Raw genomic sequence first — 13721 nt, 5'->3', positions numbered from 1 at the left:
ACTTTGTATGCCCCCGCAACATTCGAACGGATGATGGACGGCATTTTACGCGGTCTGAAATGGAAGATATGTCTGTGCTATCTGGATGACGTCGTCGTGTTCTCTCCCGATTTCGCTACACATCTCTCTCGTTTACGCACAATTCTCCGCTGCCTTACAAACGCACGCCTTCAACTCAACCTGAAGAAATGTCACTTTGGTGCTCGCCGGCTAACCATCCTCGGCCACGTCGTCTCCAAAGATGGCATTCTCCCTGACCCGGACAAACTACGTGCTGTTGCCGAGTTTCCCAAGCCTTCTACCCTCAAAGAACTTCGAAGCTTTGTCGGCTTGGCCTCCTATTTTCGTCGCTTCGTCCGAAATTTCGCCTCCATCATCGCACCGCTTACGAAGCTCCTCGCCGGCCCCAGCGACCTTTCCCACTGGACAACGGCCTGCGACGACGCATTTGCGACACTGCGCCGCCTACTTACTTCGCCCCCCGTGCTACGCCATTATGACCCTGCTGCGCCAACCGAAATACATACTGACGCCAGTGGTATCGGTCTTGGTGCAGTTCTCGTGCAACGCAAGCCCGGCTTCCCTGAGTATGTTGTGGCCTATGCAAGCCGCGCCCGCACCAAGGCGGAGGCGAATTATTCGGTCACCGAAGAAGAGTGCCTCGCGATTGTATGGGCGTTAGGAAAATTCCGCCCCTATTTGTACGGCAGGCCTTTCGACGTTGTAACCGACCATCATGCCCTCTGCTGGCTGGCTTCCCTCAAAGATCCCTCTGGTCGTCTTGGTCGATGGGCTCTTCGTATTCAAGAATTCGACATTCGCGTCGTTTACCGATCCGGGCGCAAGCATTCTGACGCGGATGCGCTCTCTCGTTCACCCGTCAAATCCGAAGCAGGACCTCCTTCAGCGGTAGACTTTTCCCTGGACGCTCTGACCATCACCGACATGCCTTCGGAACAGCGCAAGGACCCATGGATCGCGTCCCTCTTGAAATTTCTCTGCGCCTCTTCACCCGCTAGCCAACCCCGTGCCCTTCGTCGACAAGCCAAGCATTTCGCAATACGCGATTCACTTTTGTACCGCCGCAACTACCTGGAGGACGGACGTAAATGGCTGCTGGTCATACCCAAGCACTTGCGAGCCGATGTGTGTGCATACTTCCATGCTGATCCGCAACATGTCCATGCTGGCGGGCTGAAGACGTATCAACGGCTCCGCCAATGCTACTACTGGCGTGGGATGTACACATTTGTCCGTAAGTATATACGATCTTGTTCCGCATGTCAACAACGAAAGACGTTTAACCATACACCCGGTCAGCTGCAGCCTTTACCATGTCCTGCCCGCCCTTTTGAATGCATTGGAATCGACCTTTATGGACCACTTCCGTGCTCTGTTGCTGGCAATCGCTGGATAATTGTCGCGGTGGACCATCTGACGCGATACGCAGAAACCGCTCCACTCCCAGCGGCTGGTGCTCGTGACGTCGCTTCCTTCATATTGCGCCATTTCATACTCCGTCATGGAGCCCCACGGGAACTGCTGAGCGACAGAGGCCGTGTGTTTTTGTCCAACGTGATACAAGAGCTGCTCCGCTCTTGTCGTATTCTTCATCGCACATCAACTGCTTACCATCCTCAAACGAATGGGCTCACGGAACGTTTCAACCGCACGCTCGGTGACATGCTGTCGATGTACATTGATTCTGATCATTCCAATTGGGACGTCGTTCTCCCCTTCGTGACTCATGCGTATAACACCGCGACACAGTCTACGACGGGCTTTTCACCATTCTTTCTTTTATATGGCCGTGAACCATCCTCCACGCTTGAGACAATTTTACCGTACCGCCCGGACGCCTCCGAATTCAGTGCAATTTCTGACGTCACCCAGCATGCCGAGGAGTGTCGTCAGCTGGCCCGCTCGTTCACGTCCGACAGCCAAGCCCTCCAAAAGATCGCCGCGACACCGATGAGCATGTGCTGAGTTTTGCCGTTGGATCCCTCGTCTGGCTCCGCATACCTTTCAACTCTCCTGGCCTCACCCCCAAGTTTGCTGCCAAGTACCACGGGCCATACCGCGTCATCGAGCGCAGGTCTCCCGTCACTTATGTCATTGAGCCGGTCAACCCCTCCTCGGACAAGCGCCGTCTCGGTCGCGACACGGTCCACGTCAGCCGCCTCAAGCCGCATCACGACCCTCTCATCCTTGCGTCCCCTTGAGTCGCCAGGATGGCTCCCCTTCGCCGCCGGGGTTATTGTAGTGAAGAAGAAGAACAGGGAGCAAGCAGTAGTGGGGCGCTCTCATAGATGTAGGGCGCGAGCGCAGATCACGGGCTCTTGGCGTTGAGACCGTTGCTCTCTGGCGACTGAACTGGTTTTTCGCCTGCCGCTTGCCGTCAGTAAATCTCCTTATCACTAGTAACATTGGCATTTGAGCACCGCCATTTTTAACTGATTCATGTGAAGCTATTTACACAGTACAGAGTATTATGTCGCATTTGTTCATTAGCTGTGAAGAGGTCTCTTAAGAAATACAGAGACGGCGATTTCAGGGTGTCGTGATTAACTTTCCATTTCAGTTCGAACTATCGCTGTCCCAACCTTCCAATATATTATTCAACAAAGGCATTAGGTTCAAACTTTATGCGAGCTTCACATGCAGGTGGTCCAGCCGCAGTCGGGCGACCGCGTCCAGGACCTCCACCTGTTCTTCCGCCGCCTGGAATGAGTGGTTCCGGTATGCAAGATGCGATGCTTCATTCTCACGCAAACCAGATCCGTCTTCAACATAAACTTTCTGTGTTGATCATACTAGTAACATTGACATTTGAGCACCGCCATTTTTAACTGATTCACTTGAAGCTATTTACACAGTACAGAGTATTATGTCGCATTTGTTCATTAGCTGTGAAGAGGTCTCTTAAGAAATACAGAGACGGCGATTTCAGGGTGTCGTGATTAACTTTCCATTTCAGTTCGAACTATCGCTGTCCCAACCTTCCAATATATTATTCAACAAAGGCATTAGGTTCAAACTTTATGCGAGCTTCACATGCAGGTGGTCCAGCCACAGTCGGGCGACCGCGTCCAGGACCTCCACCTGTTCTTCCGCCGCCTGGAATGAGTGGTTCCGGTATGCAAGATGCGATGCTTCATTCTCACGCAAACCAGATCCGCCTTCAACATAAACTTTCTGTGTTGATCATACTAGTAACATTGACATTTGAGCGCCGCCATTTTTAACTGATTCATGTGAAGCTATTTACACAGTATCGAGTATTATGTCGGATTTGTTCATTAGCAGTGAAGAGGTCTCTTAAGAAATACAGAGACGGCGATTTCAGGGTGTCTTGATAAACTGTCCATTTCAGTTCGAACTATCGCTGTCCCAACCTTCTAATATATTATTTAATAAAGGCATTAGGTTCAAACTTTATGCCAGCTTCACATGCAGGTGGTCCAGCCGCAGTCGGGCGACCGCGTCCAGGACCTCCACCTGTTCTTCCGCCGCATGGAATGAGTGGTTCCGGTATGCAAGATGCGATGCTTCATTCTCACGCAAACCAGATCCGCCTTCAGCATAAACTTTCTGTGTTAATCATACTAGTAACATTGACATTTGAGCACCGCCTTTTTAACTGATTCATTTGAAGCTATTTACACAGTACCGAGTATTGTGTCGGATTTGTTCATTAGCAGTGAAGAGGTCTCTTAAGAAATACGGAGACGGCGATTTCAGGGTGTCTTGATAAACTGTCCATTTCAGTTCGAACTATCGCTGTCCCAACGTTCCAATATATTATTCAACAAAGGCATTAGGTTCAAACTTTATGCGAGCTTCACATGCAGGTGGTCCAGCCGCAGTCGGGCGACCGCGTCCAGGACCTCCACCTGTTCTTCCGCCGCCTGGAATGAGTGGTTCCGGTATGCAAGATGCGATGCTTCATTCTCACGCAAACCAGATCCGTCTTCAACATAAACTTTCTGTGTTGATCATACTAGTAACATTGACATTTGAGCACCGCCATTTTTAACTGATTCACTTGAAGCTATTTACACAGTACAGAGTATTATGTCGCATTTGTTCATTAGCTGTGAAGAGGTCTCTTAAGAAATACAGAGACGGCGATTTCAGGGTGTCGTGATTAACTTTCCATTTCAGTTCGAACTATCGCTGTCCCAACCTTCCAATATATTATTCAACAAAGGCATTAGGTTCAAACTTTATGCGAGCTTCACATGCAGGTGGTCCAGCCACAGTCGGGCGACCGCGTCCAGGACCTCCACCTGTTCTTCCGCCGCCTGGAATGAGTGGTTCCGGTATGCAAGATGCGATGCTTCATTCTCACGCAAACCAGATCCGCCTTCAACATAAACTTTCTGTGTTGATCATACTAGTAACATTGACATTAGAGCGCCGCCATTTTTAACTGATTCATGTGAAGCTATTTACACAGTATCGAGTATTATGTCGGATTTGTTCATTAGCATTGAAGAGGTCTCTTAAGAAATACAGAGACGGCGATTTCAGGGTGTCTTGATAAACGGTCCATTTCAGTTCGAACTATCGCTGTCCCAACCTTCCAATATATTATTTAATAAAGGCATTAGGTTCAAACTTTATGCCAGCTTCACATGCAGGTGGTCCAGCCGCAGTCGGGCGACCGCGTCCAGGACCTCCACCTGTTCTTCCGCCGCCTGGAATGAGTGGTTCCGGTATGCAAGATGCGATGCTTCATTCTCACGCAAACGACATCCGCCTTCAACATAAACTTTCTGTGTTGAACATACTAGTAACATTGACATTTGAGCACCGCATTTTTAACTGATTCATGTGAAGCTATTTACACAGTACCGAGTATTATGTCGGATTTGTTCATTAGCAGTGAAGAGGTCTCGTAAGAAATACAGAGACGGCGATTTCAGGGTGTCTTGATAAACTGTCCATTTCAGTTCGAACTATCGATGTCCCAACCTTCCAATATATTATTTAACAAAGCCATTAGGTTCAAACTTTATGCCAGCTTCACATGCAGGTGGTTCAGCAGCAGTCGGGCCACCGCGTCCAGGACCTCCACCTGTTCTTCCGCCGCCTGGAATGGGTGGTCCCGGTATGCAAGATGAGATGCTTCATTGTCACGCAGAACGGATGTGCAATCAGCATAAACTTTCTGTGTTGATCATACTAGTAACATTGACATTTCAGCACCGCCATTTTTAACTGATTCATGTGAAGCTATTTACACAGTACAGAGTATTATGTCGCATTTGTTCATTAGCAGTGAAGAGGTCTCTTAAGAAATACAGACGGCGATTTCAGGGTGTCTTGATAAACTTTCCATTTCAGTTGGAACTATCGCTGTCCCAACATTCCAATATAATATTTAACAAAGGCATTAGGTTCAAACTTTATGCCAGCTTCACATGCAGGTGGTCCAGCCGCAGTTGAGCCACCGCGTCCAGGACCTCCACCTGTTCTTCCGCCGCCTGGAATGGGTGGTCCCGGTATGCAAGATGAGATGCTTCATTGTCACGCAGAACGGATGTGCAATCAGCATAAACTTTCTGTGTTGATCATACTAGTAACATTGACATTTGAGCACCACCATTTTTAACTGATTCATGTGACGCTATTTACGTGGTACAGCATATTATGTCACATTTCTTCATTAGCAGTGAAGACGTCTCCTAAGGAATACAAAAACGGTGCTTTTCAGGATGTCGTGATAATCTTTCCATTTCAGTTCGAACTATCCCTGTCCTAACCTTCCAATATATAATTCAACAAAGGCATTAGGTTCAAACTTTATGCGAGCTTCACATGCAGGTGGTCCAGCCGCAGTCGGGCCACCGCGTCCAGGACCTCCACCTGTTCTTCCGCCGCCTGGAATGGGTGGTTCCGGTATGCAAGATGAGATGCTTCATTCTCACGCAAACCAGATGAGCCTTCAACGTAAACTTTCTGTGTTGATCATACTAGTAACATTGACATTTGAGCACCGCCATATTTAACTGATTCATGCGAAGCTATTTACACAGTACCGAGTGTTATGTCGGATTTGTTCATTAGCAGTGAAGAGGTCTCTTAAGAAATACAGAGACGGCGATTCCAGGGTGTCTTCATAAACTGTCCATTTCAGTTCGAACTATCGCTGTCCCAACCTTCCCATATATTATTTAACAAAGGCATTAGGTTCAAACTTTATGCCAGCTTCACATGCAGGTGGTCCAGCCGCAGTCGGGCCACCGCGTCCAGGACCTCCACCTGTTCTTCCGCCGTCTGGAATGGGTGGTCCCGGTATGCAAGATGACATGCTTCATTGTCACGCAGAACGGATGTGCAATCAGCATAAACTTTCTGTGTTATCATACTAGTGTAGTGAAGAAGAAGAACAGGGAGCAAGCAGTAGTGGGGCGCTCTCATAGATGTAGGGCGCGAGCGCAGATCACGGGCTCTTGGCGTTGAGACCGTTGCTTTCTGGCGACTGAACTGGTTTTTCGCCTGCCGCTTGCCGTCAGTAAATCTCCTTATCAAAGTGGTGGAGGCGCTGGGTACCCCCTTCAAACCTGGAATTCCGAAGCCGGGCGTTGCCCACCACTGCTTCGACAATGCCTGATGACGCCACCCAGCAAGACGCGGCCCAAGCTCCATCGGTCATCGTGTCAAGCGCGCTGCGTCAGCGCGATCCCGCTTTCTTTAGCGGCACCGATGACTATGACGTAGAGGATTGGCTAACGTCGTTTGAAAGGGTGAACGCGCACTGCAAGTGGGACGACGCTACAAAACTACGCAGCGTCCTGTTCTACCTAACACACGTCGCAAACCTCTGGTTTCGTAACCATGAGTCAGACTTCGCCAATTGGACGGCTTTCAAGACGAGCTTCGCGGAAGTGTTCGGTCGCCCCGCAGTGCGCAAGCTTCGCGCTGAACAGCGTCTACGCGGACGTGCGCAGCAGCAGGGCGAGAACTTCACGAGCTATATTGAAGACGTCATTGACTTGTGCAAGCGCATGAATCCTATGATTGAGCAAGACAGGATAAAGCACATCATGAAAGGCATAGACGACGACGCCTTTCAGATGTTGCTGGCCAAGGACCCACGCACCGTGTCTGAACTCGTGACCTTGTGCCAGAACTTCGACGAACTACGTAAGCAGCGCGTCCTAGCTCGGCGGCAGACGTCAACAGACGATTCCCTCGCTGCGTTGACCATCGGCGGCGACCACACGGCGCTCCTGTCACAGATTAAGGAGCTTGTGCGTGAGGAAGTTGCTCGACAGCTTTGCAAGCAACGAAGCGGGAAGCCAGCGCCGGAGGGAGCCGGGGGGGGGGGGGGGCACTTCTGCTGTGCCAACAACCGCGCTCGTCGCTCGGCCGCACGGTCTCTTATCTCTCCCGCGCGCAAGCAAGGAAGCGGGAAGCCAGCGCCGGAGGAAGCGGGGGGGGGGGGGGGGGGGGGGGCGCACTTTTCTTCTGCCAACAACCGCGCTCGTCGCTCGCCGCACCGTCTCTTATCTCCACACGGCTCTGACCTTTATGAGCCGTGCATTCGCGGCTCAGTTCCTGTTGAAGCGATAGACCGCACGTACCTTCGCCCGCAGCGGCCTATGCTTGCTGCCAGCGTTTTGACCGTCGTTGTCTGCAGTCATTCAGTGTGATCTCTTCATGTTTGTTTGTGCGCGCTCACACCACGCTTGTTCATTCAGTTAGTAATAGTCGGGTCACATTTTCCAACGCACGCTACACATGTAATGCTGCCCGGATCGGCAGTGCAGCGCTACAGGTGTGTCCCTTCGCACGCGCGCTGCCCACGGGAAGCGCTTCTCAGCAACACCACCGTTTCACACGCGCCTTCTCGTGGTCATCGAGTCTCTCTTCATGTCGGTCTACTTACGCCGCAGCACACCTGCTTACTTAATCAGCTCATGTTTACTACAATTCATATTGTTACCAAAGCCGCTCACCTTACTTCGTATGACATTGCTGTGTTGCTATCGCATTCATTGCTTCGCCCTTAGGGCGAAACTGTGACATTTTTTTTCCGACCACGCAAGTGCCTACGCCTAGGCTGACTCCAACCATCCGACAGGTGATACAGGAGCAGGTCACCGAGGCTTTGCCGTCGGCCTTTCAGCCGACTGGTGTCACCGCGCCGCTATCATTTGTGGTGCCGTCTGCTGCTCCTCCGGCTCCTGTTGCTGCGCCTCTGACGTATGCGGATGCCGTCATGAAGCCACGTCCTCAACCAGTACTATCCCCTCAACCACCAATTCGACCACCAGCGACGGTGCTTTTCGGGGCGCAGCCACAGTACGCAAATCCTTGGCGCACTGCAGACAACCGCCCGATCTGCTATGCTTGCGGAATTCCGGGTCATGTTGCGCGATTGTGTCATCGACGCTTCGCGGCGACCACGAGTACGCCGAGATATCCAGACTACTCCTTCCGACCTCCCTATCGCACGCAGCCAGAACGAGAGCCTGAAACAAGCGCCCGTGATCACCAGCCCACTTCCGATGCCCAACCATTTGCTGCTCGTCGGTCCCCCTCACCGCGCCACCGTTCTCTTTCGCCTATGCGTCGTCGGTACAATACTGGTGAGGCGGAAAACTGACTACCGCAGCTTCTGAGGCACGAGCTGCGCCGTCGTCAACCTGTCTGAGTCCTCGATTGTCCCCCGCCAATGTTATTGAAGTGTTTGTTGACGGTGTACGAACTCTTGCGCTTGTGGACACCGGCGCCGCTATTTCTGTATTGAGCCATACGTTTTGCCGTTCTATCCGTAAAGTGACGACGCCACCTTCAGGATTTTCTCTCCGTACTGCGAGCGCACAATATATTCAACCCGTTGCAGCATGTACGGCCAGGGTGCTCATACAAGACGTGATCTACAGCGTTGAGTTCCTTGTGCTGGCCTCGTGTTCCCATGACCTGATCCTCGGGTGGGATTTTTTGTCCCGTAACCACGCTGTTATCGACTGCGCTCGTGCTCAGGTAGAGTTCGCTGTGTTTCCCGAGACGCCTTCCACCCATGTGGCCGGTCCTGGGGATAGAAAGCTTGTCGTCACCGCCGATATTGACCTGCCACCTCAGAGTGCCGTCATTGTTCCCGTTTCCTGTGCCGCCCTTTCTGACGCCACCGTTCTGTTCACGCCATCTGACTTGTTTCGTCGCCGCCACAATACGTCACTACCTTTTGCCATCCTCGCGCTTCATCAGGACAATACCGGACTACTTGTTTGCAACCCCAATTCAGGCCCTCTGACTTTATACCGAAATGAAACGCTTGGCCACGTTCAGCCTGTAGACGCTGCTGTTATCGTACCCCTTGACCCCTCTGTGCCTGAGACTCAGCATCCGCTGAACGCCCTGACCCCTCACCTTGCGTCCGACGCCGTGCTCTCGGAATCTTTTCACCGTTCCATCGACAGCGACCTCGATCCGGCTGCACGGACGCAGCTTCTTGCCCTTCTACTCGAGTTCCGCTCTTCGTTTGACTTACCGTAAGCGTCCCTAGGCCGAACTAATGCGGTTGTTCACACGATTGACACTGGGCCTCACGCTCCTTTGCGACAGCGCCCCTACCGTGTGTCACCTGCAGAACGTCGTGTCATTACGGAGCAGGTTGACGACATGCTTCAGCGCGGAGTCATTACGCCTTCTTGCAGCCCCTGGTCCTCTCCTGTTGTACTGGTCAAAAAGAAAGATGGCTCGATTAGATTCTGTGTGGACTATCGTCGAATCAACAAGATTACTCGCAAAGACGTCTATCCTTTTCCTCGAATAGACGACGCCCTCGATTGCCTTCAAGGTGCCGAATTTTTTTCTTCCCTCGACTTGCGATCGGGATATTGGCAGGTCCCTATGGCGGCGTGTGATCGTCCGAAGACGGCGTTCGTCACACCGGATGGCCTGTATGAATTTACCGTGATGCCTTTCGGACTTTGTAATGCCCCCGCAACATTCGAACGGATGATGGACGGCATTTTACGCGGTCTGAAATGGAAGATATGTCTGTGCTATCTGGATGACGTCGTCGTGTTCTCTCCCGATTTCGCTACACATCTCTCTCGTTTACGCACAATTCTCCGCTGCCTTACAAACGCACGCCTTCAACTCAACCTGAAGAAATGTCACTTTGGTGCTCGCCGGCTAACCATCCTCGGCCACGTCGTCTCCAAAGATGGCATTCTCCCTGACCCGGACAAACTACGTGCTGTTGCCGAGTTTCCCAAGCCTTCTACCCTCAAAGAACTTCGAAGCTTTGTCGGCTTGGCCTCCTATTTTCGTCGCTTCGTCCGAAATTTCGCCTCCATCATCGCACCGCTTACGAAGCTCCTCGCCGGCCCCAGCGACCTTTCCCACTGGACAACGGCCTGCGACGACGCATTTGCGACACTGCGCCGCCTACTTACTTCGCCCCCCGTGCTACGCCATTATGACCCTGCTGCGCCAACCGAAATACATACTGACGCCAGTGGTATCGGTCTTGGTGCAGTTCTCGTGCAACGCAAGCCCGGCTTCCCTGAGTATGTTGTGGCCTATGCAAGCCGCGCCCGCACCAAGGCGGAGGCGAATTATTCGGTCACCGAAGAAGAGTGCCTCGCGATTGTATGGGCGTTAGGAAAATTCCGCCCCTATTTGTACGGCAGGCCTTTCGACGTTGTAACCGACCATCATGCCCTCTGCTGGCTGGCTTCCCTCAAAGATCCCTCTGGTCGTCTTGGTCGATGGGCTCTTCGTATTCAAGAATTCGACATTCGCGTCGTTTACCGATCCGGGCGCAAGCATTCTGACGCGGATGCGCTCTCTCGTTCACCCGTCAAATCCGAAGCAGGACCTCCTTCAGCGGTAGACTTTTCCCTGGACGCTCTGACCATCACCGACATGCCTTCGGAACAGCGCAAGGACCCATGGATCGCGTCCCTCTTGAAATTTCTCTGCGCCTCTTCACCCGCTAGCCAACCCCGTGCCCTTCGTCGACAAGCCAAGCATTTCGCAATACGCGATTCACTTTTGTACCGCCGCAACTACCTGGAGGACGGACGTAAATGGCTGCTGGTCATACCCAAGCACTTGCGAGCCGATGTGTGTGCATACTTCCATGCTGATCCGCAACATGTCCATGCTGGCGGGCTGAAGACGTATCAACGGCTCCGCCAATGCTACTACTGGCGTGGGATGTACACATTTGTCCGTAAGTATATACGGTCTTGTTCCGCATGTCAACAACGAAAGACGTTTAACCATACACCCGGTCAGCTGCAGCCTTTACCATGTCCTGCCCGCCCTTTTGAATGCATTGGAATCGACCTTTATGGACCACTTCCGTGCTCTGTTGCTGGCAATCGCTGGATAATTGTCGCGGTGGACCATCTGACGCGATACGCAGAAACCGCTCCACTCCCAGCGGCTGGTGCTCGTGACGTCGCTTCCTTCATATTGCGCCATTTCATACTCCGTCATGGAGCCCCACGGGAACTGCTGAGCGACAGAGGCCGTGTGTTTTTGTCCAACGTGATACAAGAGCTGCTCCGCTCTTGTCGTATTCTTCATCGCACATCAACTGCTTACCATCCTCAAACGAATGGGCTCACGGAACGTTTCAACCGCACGCTCGGTGACATGCTGTCGATGTACATTGATTCTGATCATTCCAATTGGGACGTCGTTCTCCCCTTCGTGACTCATGCGTATAACACCGCGACACAGTCTACGACGGGCTTTTCACCATTCTTTCTTTTATATGGCCGTGAACCATCCTCCACGCTTGAGACAATTTTACCGTACCGCCCGGACGCCTCCGAATTCAGTGCAATTTCTGACGTCACCCAGCATGCCGAGGAGTGTCGTCAGCTGGCCCGCTCGTTCACGTCCGACAGCCAAGCCCTCCAAAAGATCGCCGCGACACCGATGAGCATGTGCTGAGTTTTGCCGTTGGATCCCTCGTCTGGCTCCGCATACCTTTCAACTCTCCTGGCCTCACCCCCAAGTTTGCTGCCAAGTACCACGGGCCATACCGTGTCATCGAGCGCAGGTCTCCCGTCACTTATGTCATTGAGCCGGTCAACCCCTCCTCGGACAAGCGCCGTCTCGGTCGCGACACGGTCCACGTCAGCCGCCTCAAGCCGCATCACGACCCTCTCATCCTTGCGTCCCCTTGAGTCGCCAGGATGGCTCCCCTTCGCCGCCGGGGTTATTGTAGTGAAGAAGAAGAACAGGGAGCAAGCAGTAGTGGGGCGCTCTCATAGATGTAGGGCGCGAGCGCAGATCACGGGCTCTTGGCGTTGAGACCGTTGCTCTCTGGCGACTGAACTGGTTTTTCGCCTGCCGCTTGCCGTCAGTAAATCTCCTTATCACTAGTAACATTGGCATTTGAGCACCGCCATTTTTAACTGATTCATGTGAAGCTATTTACACAGTACAGACAGGCGCGGATCCTGGGGGGATGTCCGGATGTCCTGACCCCCCCCCCTCAAATTTCTGTATCGCCCCCTCGCTGATAGGGGGATGGCCCTGTCACAACAAAATATGGCCACCAGCATTCTTCAAAATTATTTTCCCGAGTACCAGTGGTATCAGCCATTTAGAAGTAAAGGTAGCTCGCTCACAAGCTTAGTTGCACTCCGTAGGGGTGCACGTGGTGTCGCGAAGTTGCCGTAGTTAATTTTTCTCATGAACACCTTGGACCTCCTGGCGCCGGCCGTGCCTTACTCGTCCCGTCGGTGACGTCGAATAAACGAGGGGACGTCCCTTTTGCCAAGCACGCCGATGTCCGCGCGAGCGCCTTCGCGCCTGATCAACTTAGTTCCGCATTGGGGTGTCATCGGTTGCCTCATTTGCTGTCATCGGTTTAGCGACAAACCTGCTTAATGAAAGAGACCTCGCTGGAGTGTTCATCTATAAATAATAACAACTAACAGCTAAACTAAGAACTACGCATAAGCAACTTTTTTTTAAAACTGTAGCACTCATTGTGATCACAGTTACACGTTGACAACATCTAATAGAAGCATATAGTACCGTTCGTACGCTACAAGTTTTTCATTGTAACTTCGCAGTCTTATTGCCGTACATTAGGCATAGTAGGGTCAAAGCCGCCGGATACGTTAATCTGAGTGGGCGTTCTCGCGGAGCGGGGCGATGCCTCGAGCAGCGGCTGCGAAGTGGGGGAGCGGGACGTCAGCGGCCAACGCCAGCGCGCGGGCCTAGAATGGGATCGCGTGGTTAGAGAAACAGGAGCAGATGCGCGCCTTGTGTAAAAGGATGACATCGCGTGGGAAACAAAACATGAAGACGCTGGCTCACGCTCTCGGCTACTACGCCACATCGTTCTTCTTGTAGGTGACGTCGTGAGTCTTCATACGCGGTTGATTTCCTTCAATGATTTCCTTTAGGGAAATCATTGATGTAAATCAATGATCAATTCCAATGATCAATGATTTCCTTTAGCGAAATCATTGATCATTACAGACTAGCCAGGGCTAGATATCCGGCAGCACATTGCTCATTAAGCAAGTGGCAATCAGTGGCTTGGCGGCTAATACAAACCAATACTTTCCCCAACCCCATTGCCTTCAGTCACTATCACCCAGACGTATACACAAACATATGTAAACATTGTAACAACCAAGCAGATCTTCAACACATAATCTGGGCATGCCCAAAGAAACAATATAACAATAACTGTTCGAAACCACAACAACCCTGTTTAATAA

General features: G+C 51.9%; 1 protein-coding gene across 1 annotated transcript in view; it reads left to right on the top strand.

Moving 5' to 3' along the window:
* The window catches only part of LOC119443738 (neprilysin-2), a 49444-nt gene that overhangs the window by 11413 nt on the left and 24310 nt on the right, over positions 1-13721 (top strand). The window contains exons 2-5 of the mRNA XM_037708443.2: positions 5039-5113; positions 5433-5507; positions 5830-5904; positions 6226-6300. Coding sequence (XP_037564371.2) covers positions 5039-5113; positions 5433-5507; positions 5830-5904; positions 6226-6300 — 300 coding nt within the window. The remainder of the gene's footprint in view (positions 1-5038; positions 5114-5432; positions 5508-5829; positions 5905-6225; positions 6301-13721) is intronic.

Source organism: Dermacentor silvarum, chromosome 3, assembly GCF_013339745.2.
Source record: "Dermacentor silvarum isolate Dsil-2018 chromosome 3, BIME_Dsil_1.4, whole genome shotgun sequence".
NCBI lineage: Eukaryota > Metazoa > Arthropoda > Arachnida > Ixodida > Ixodidae > Dermacentor > Dermacentor silvarum.
This window is presented reverse-complemented; position numbering and strand designations above follow the sequence as displayed.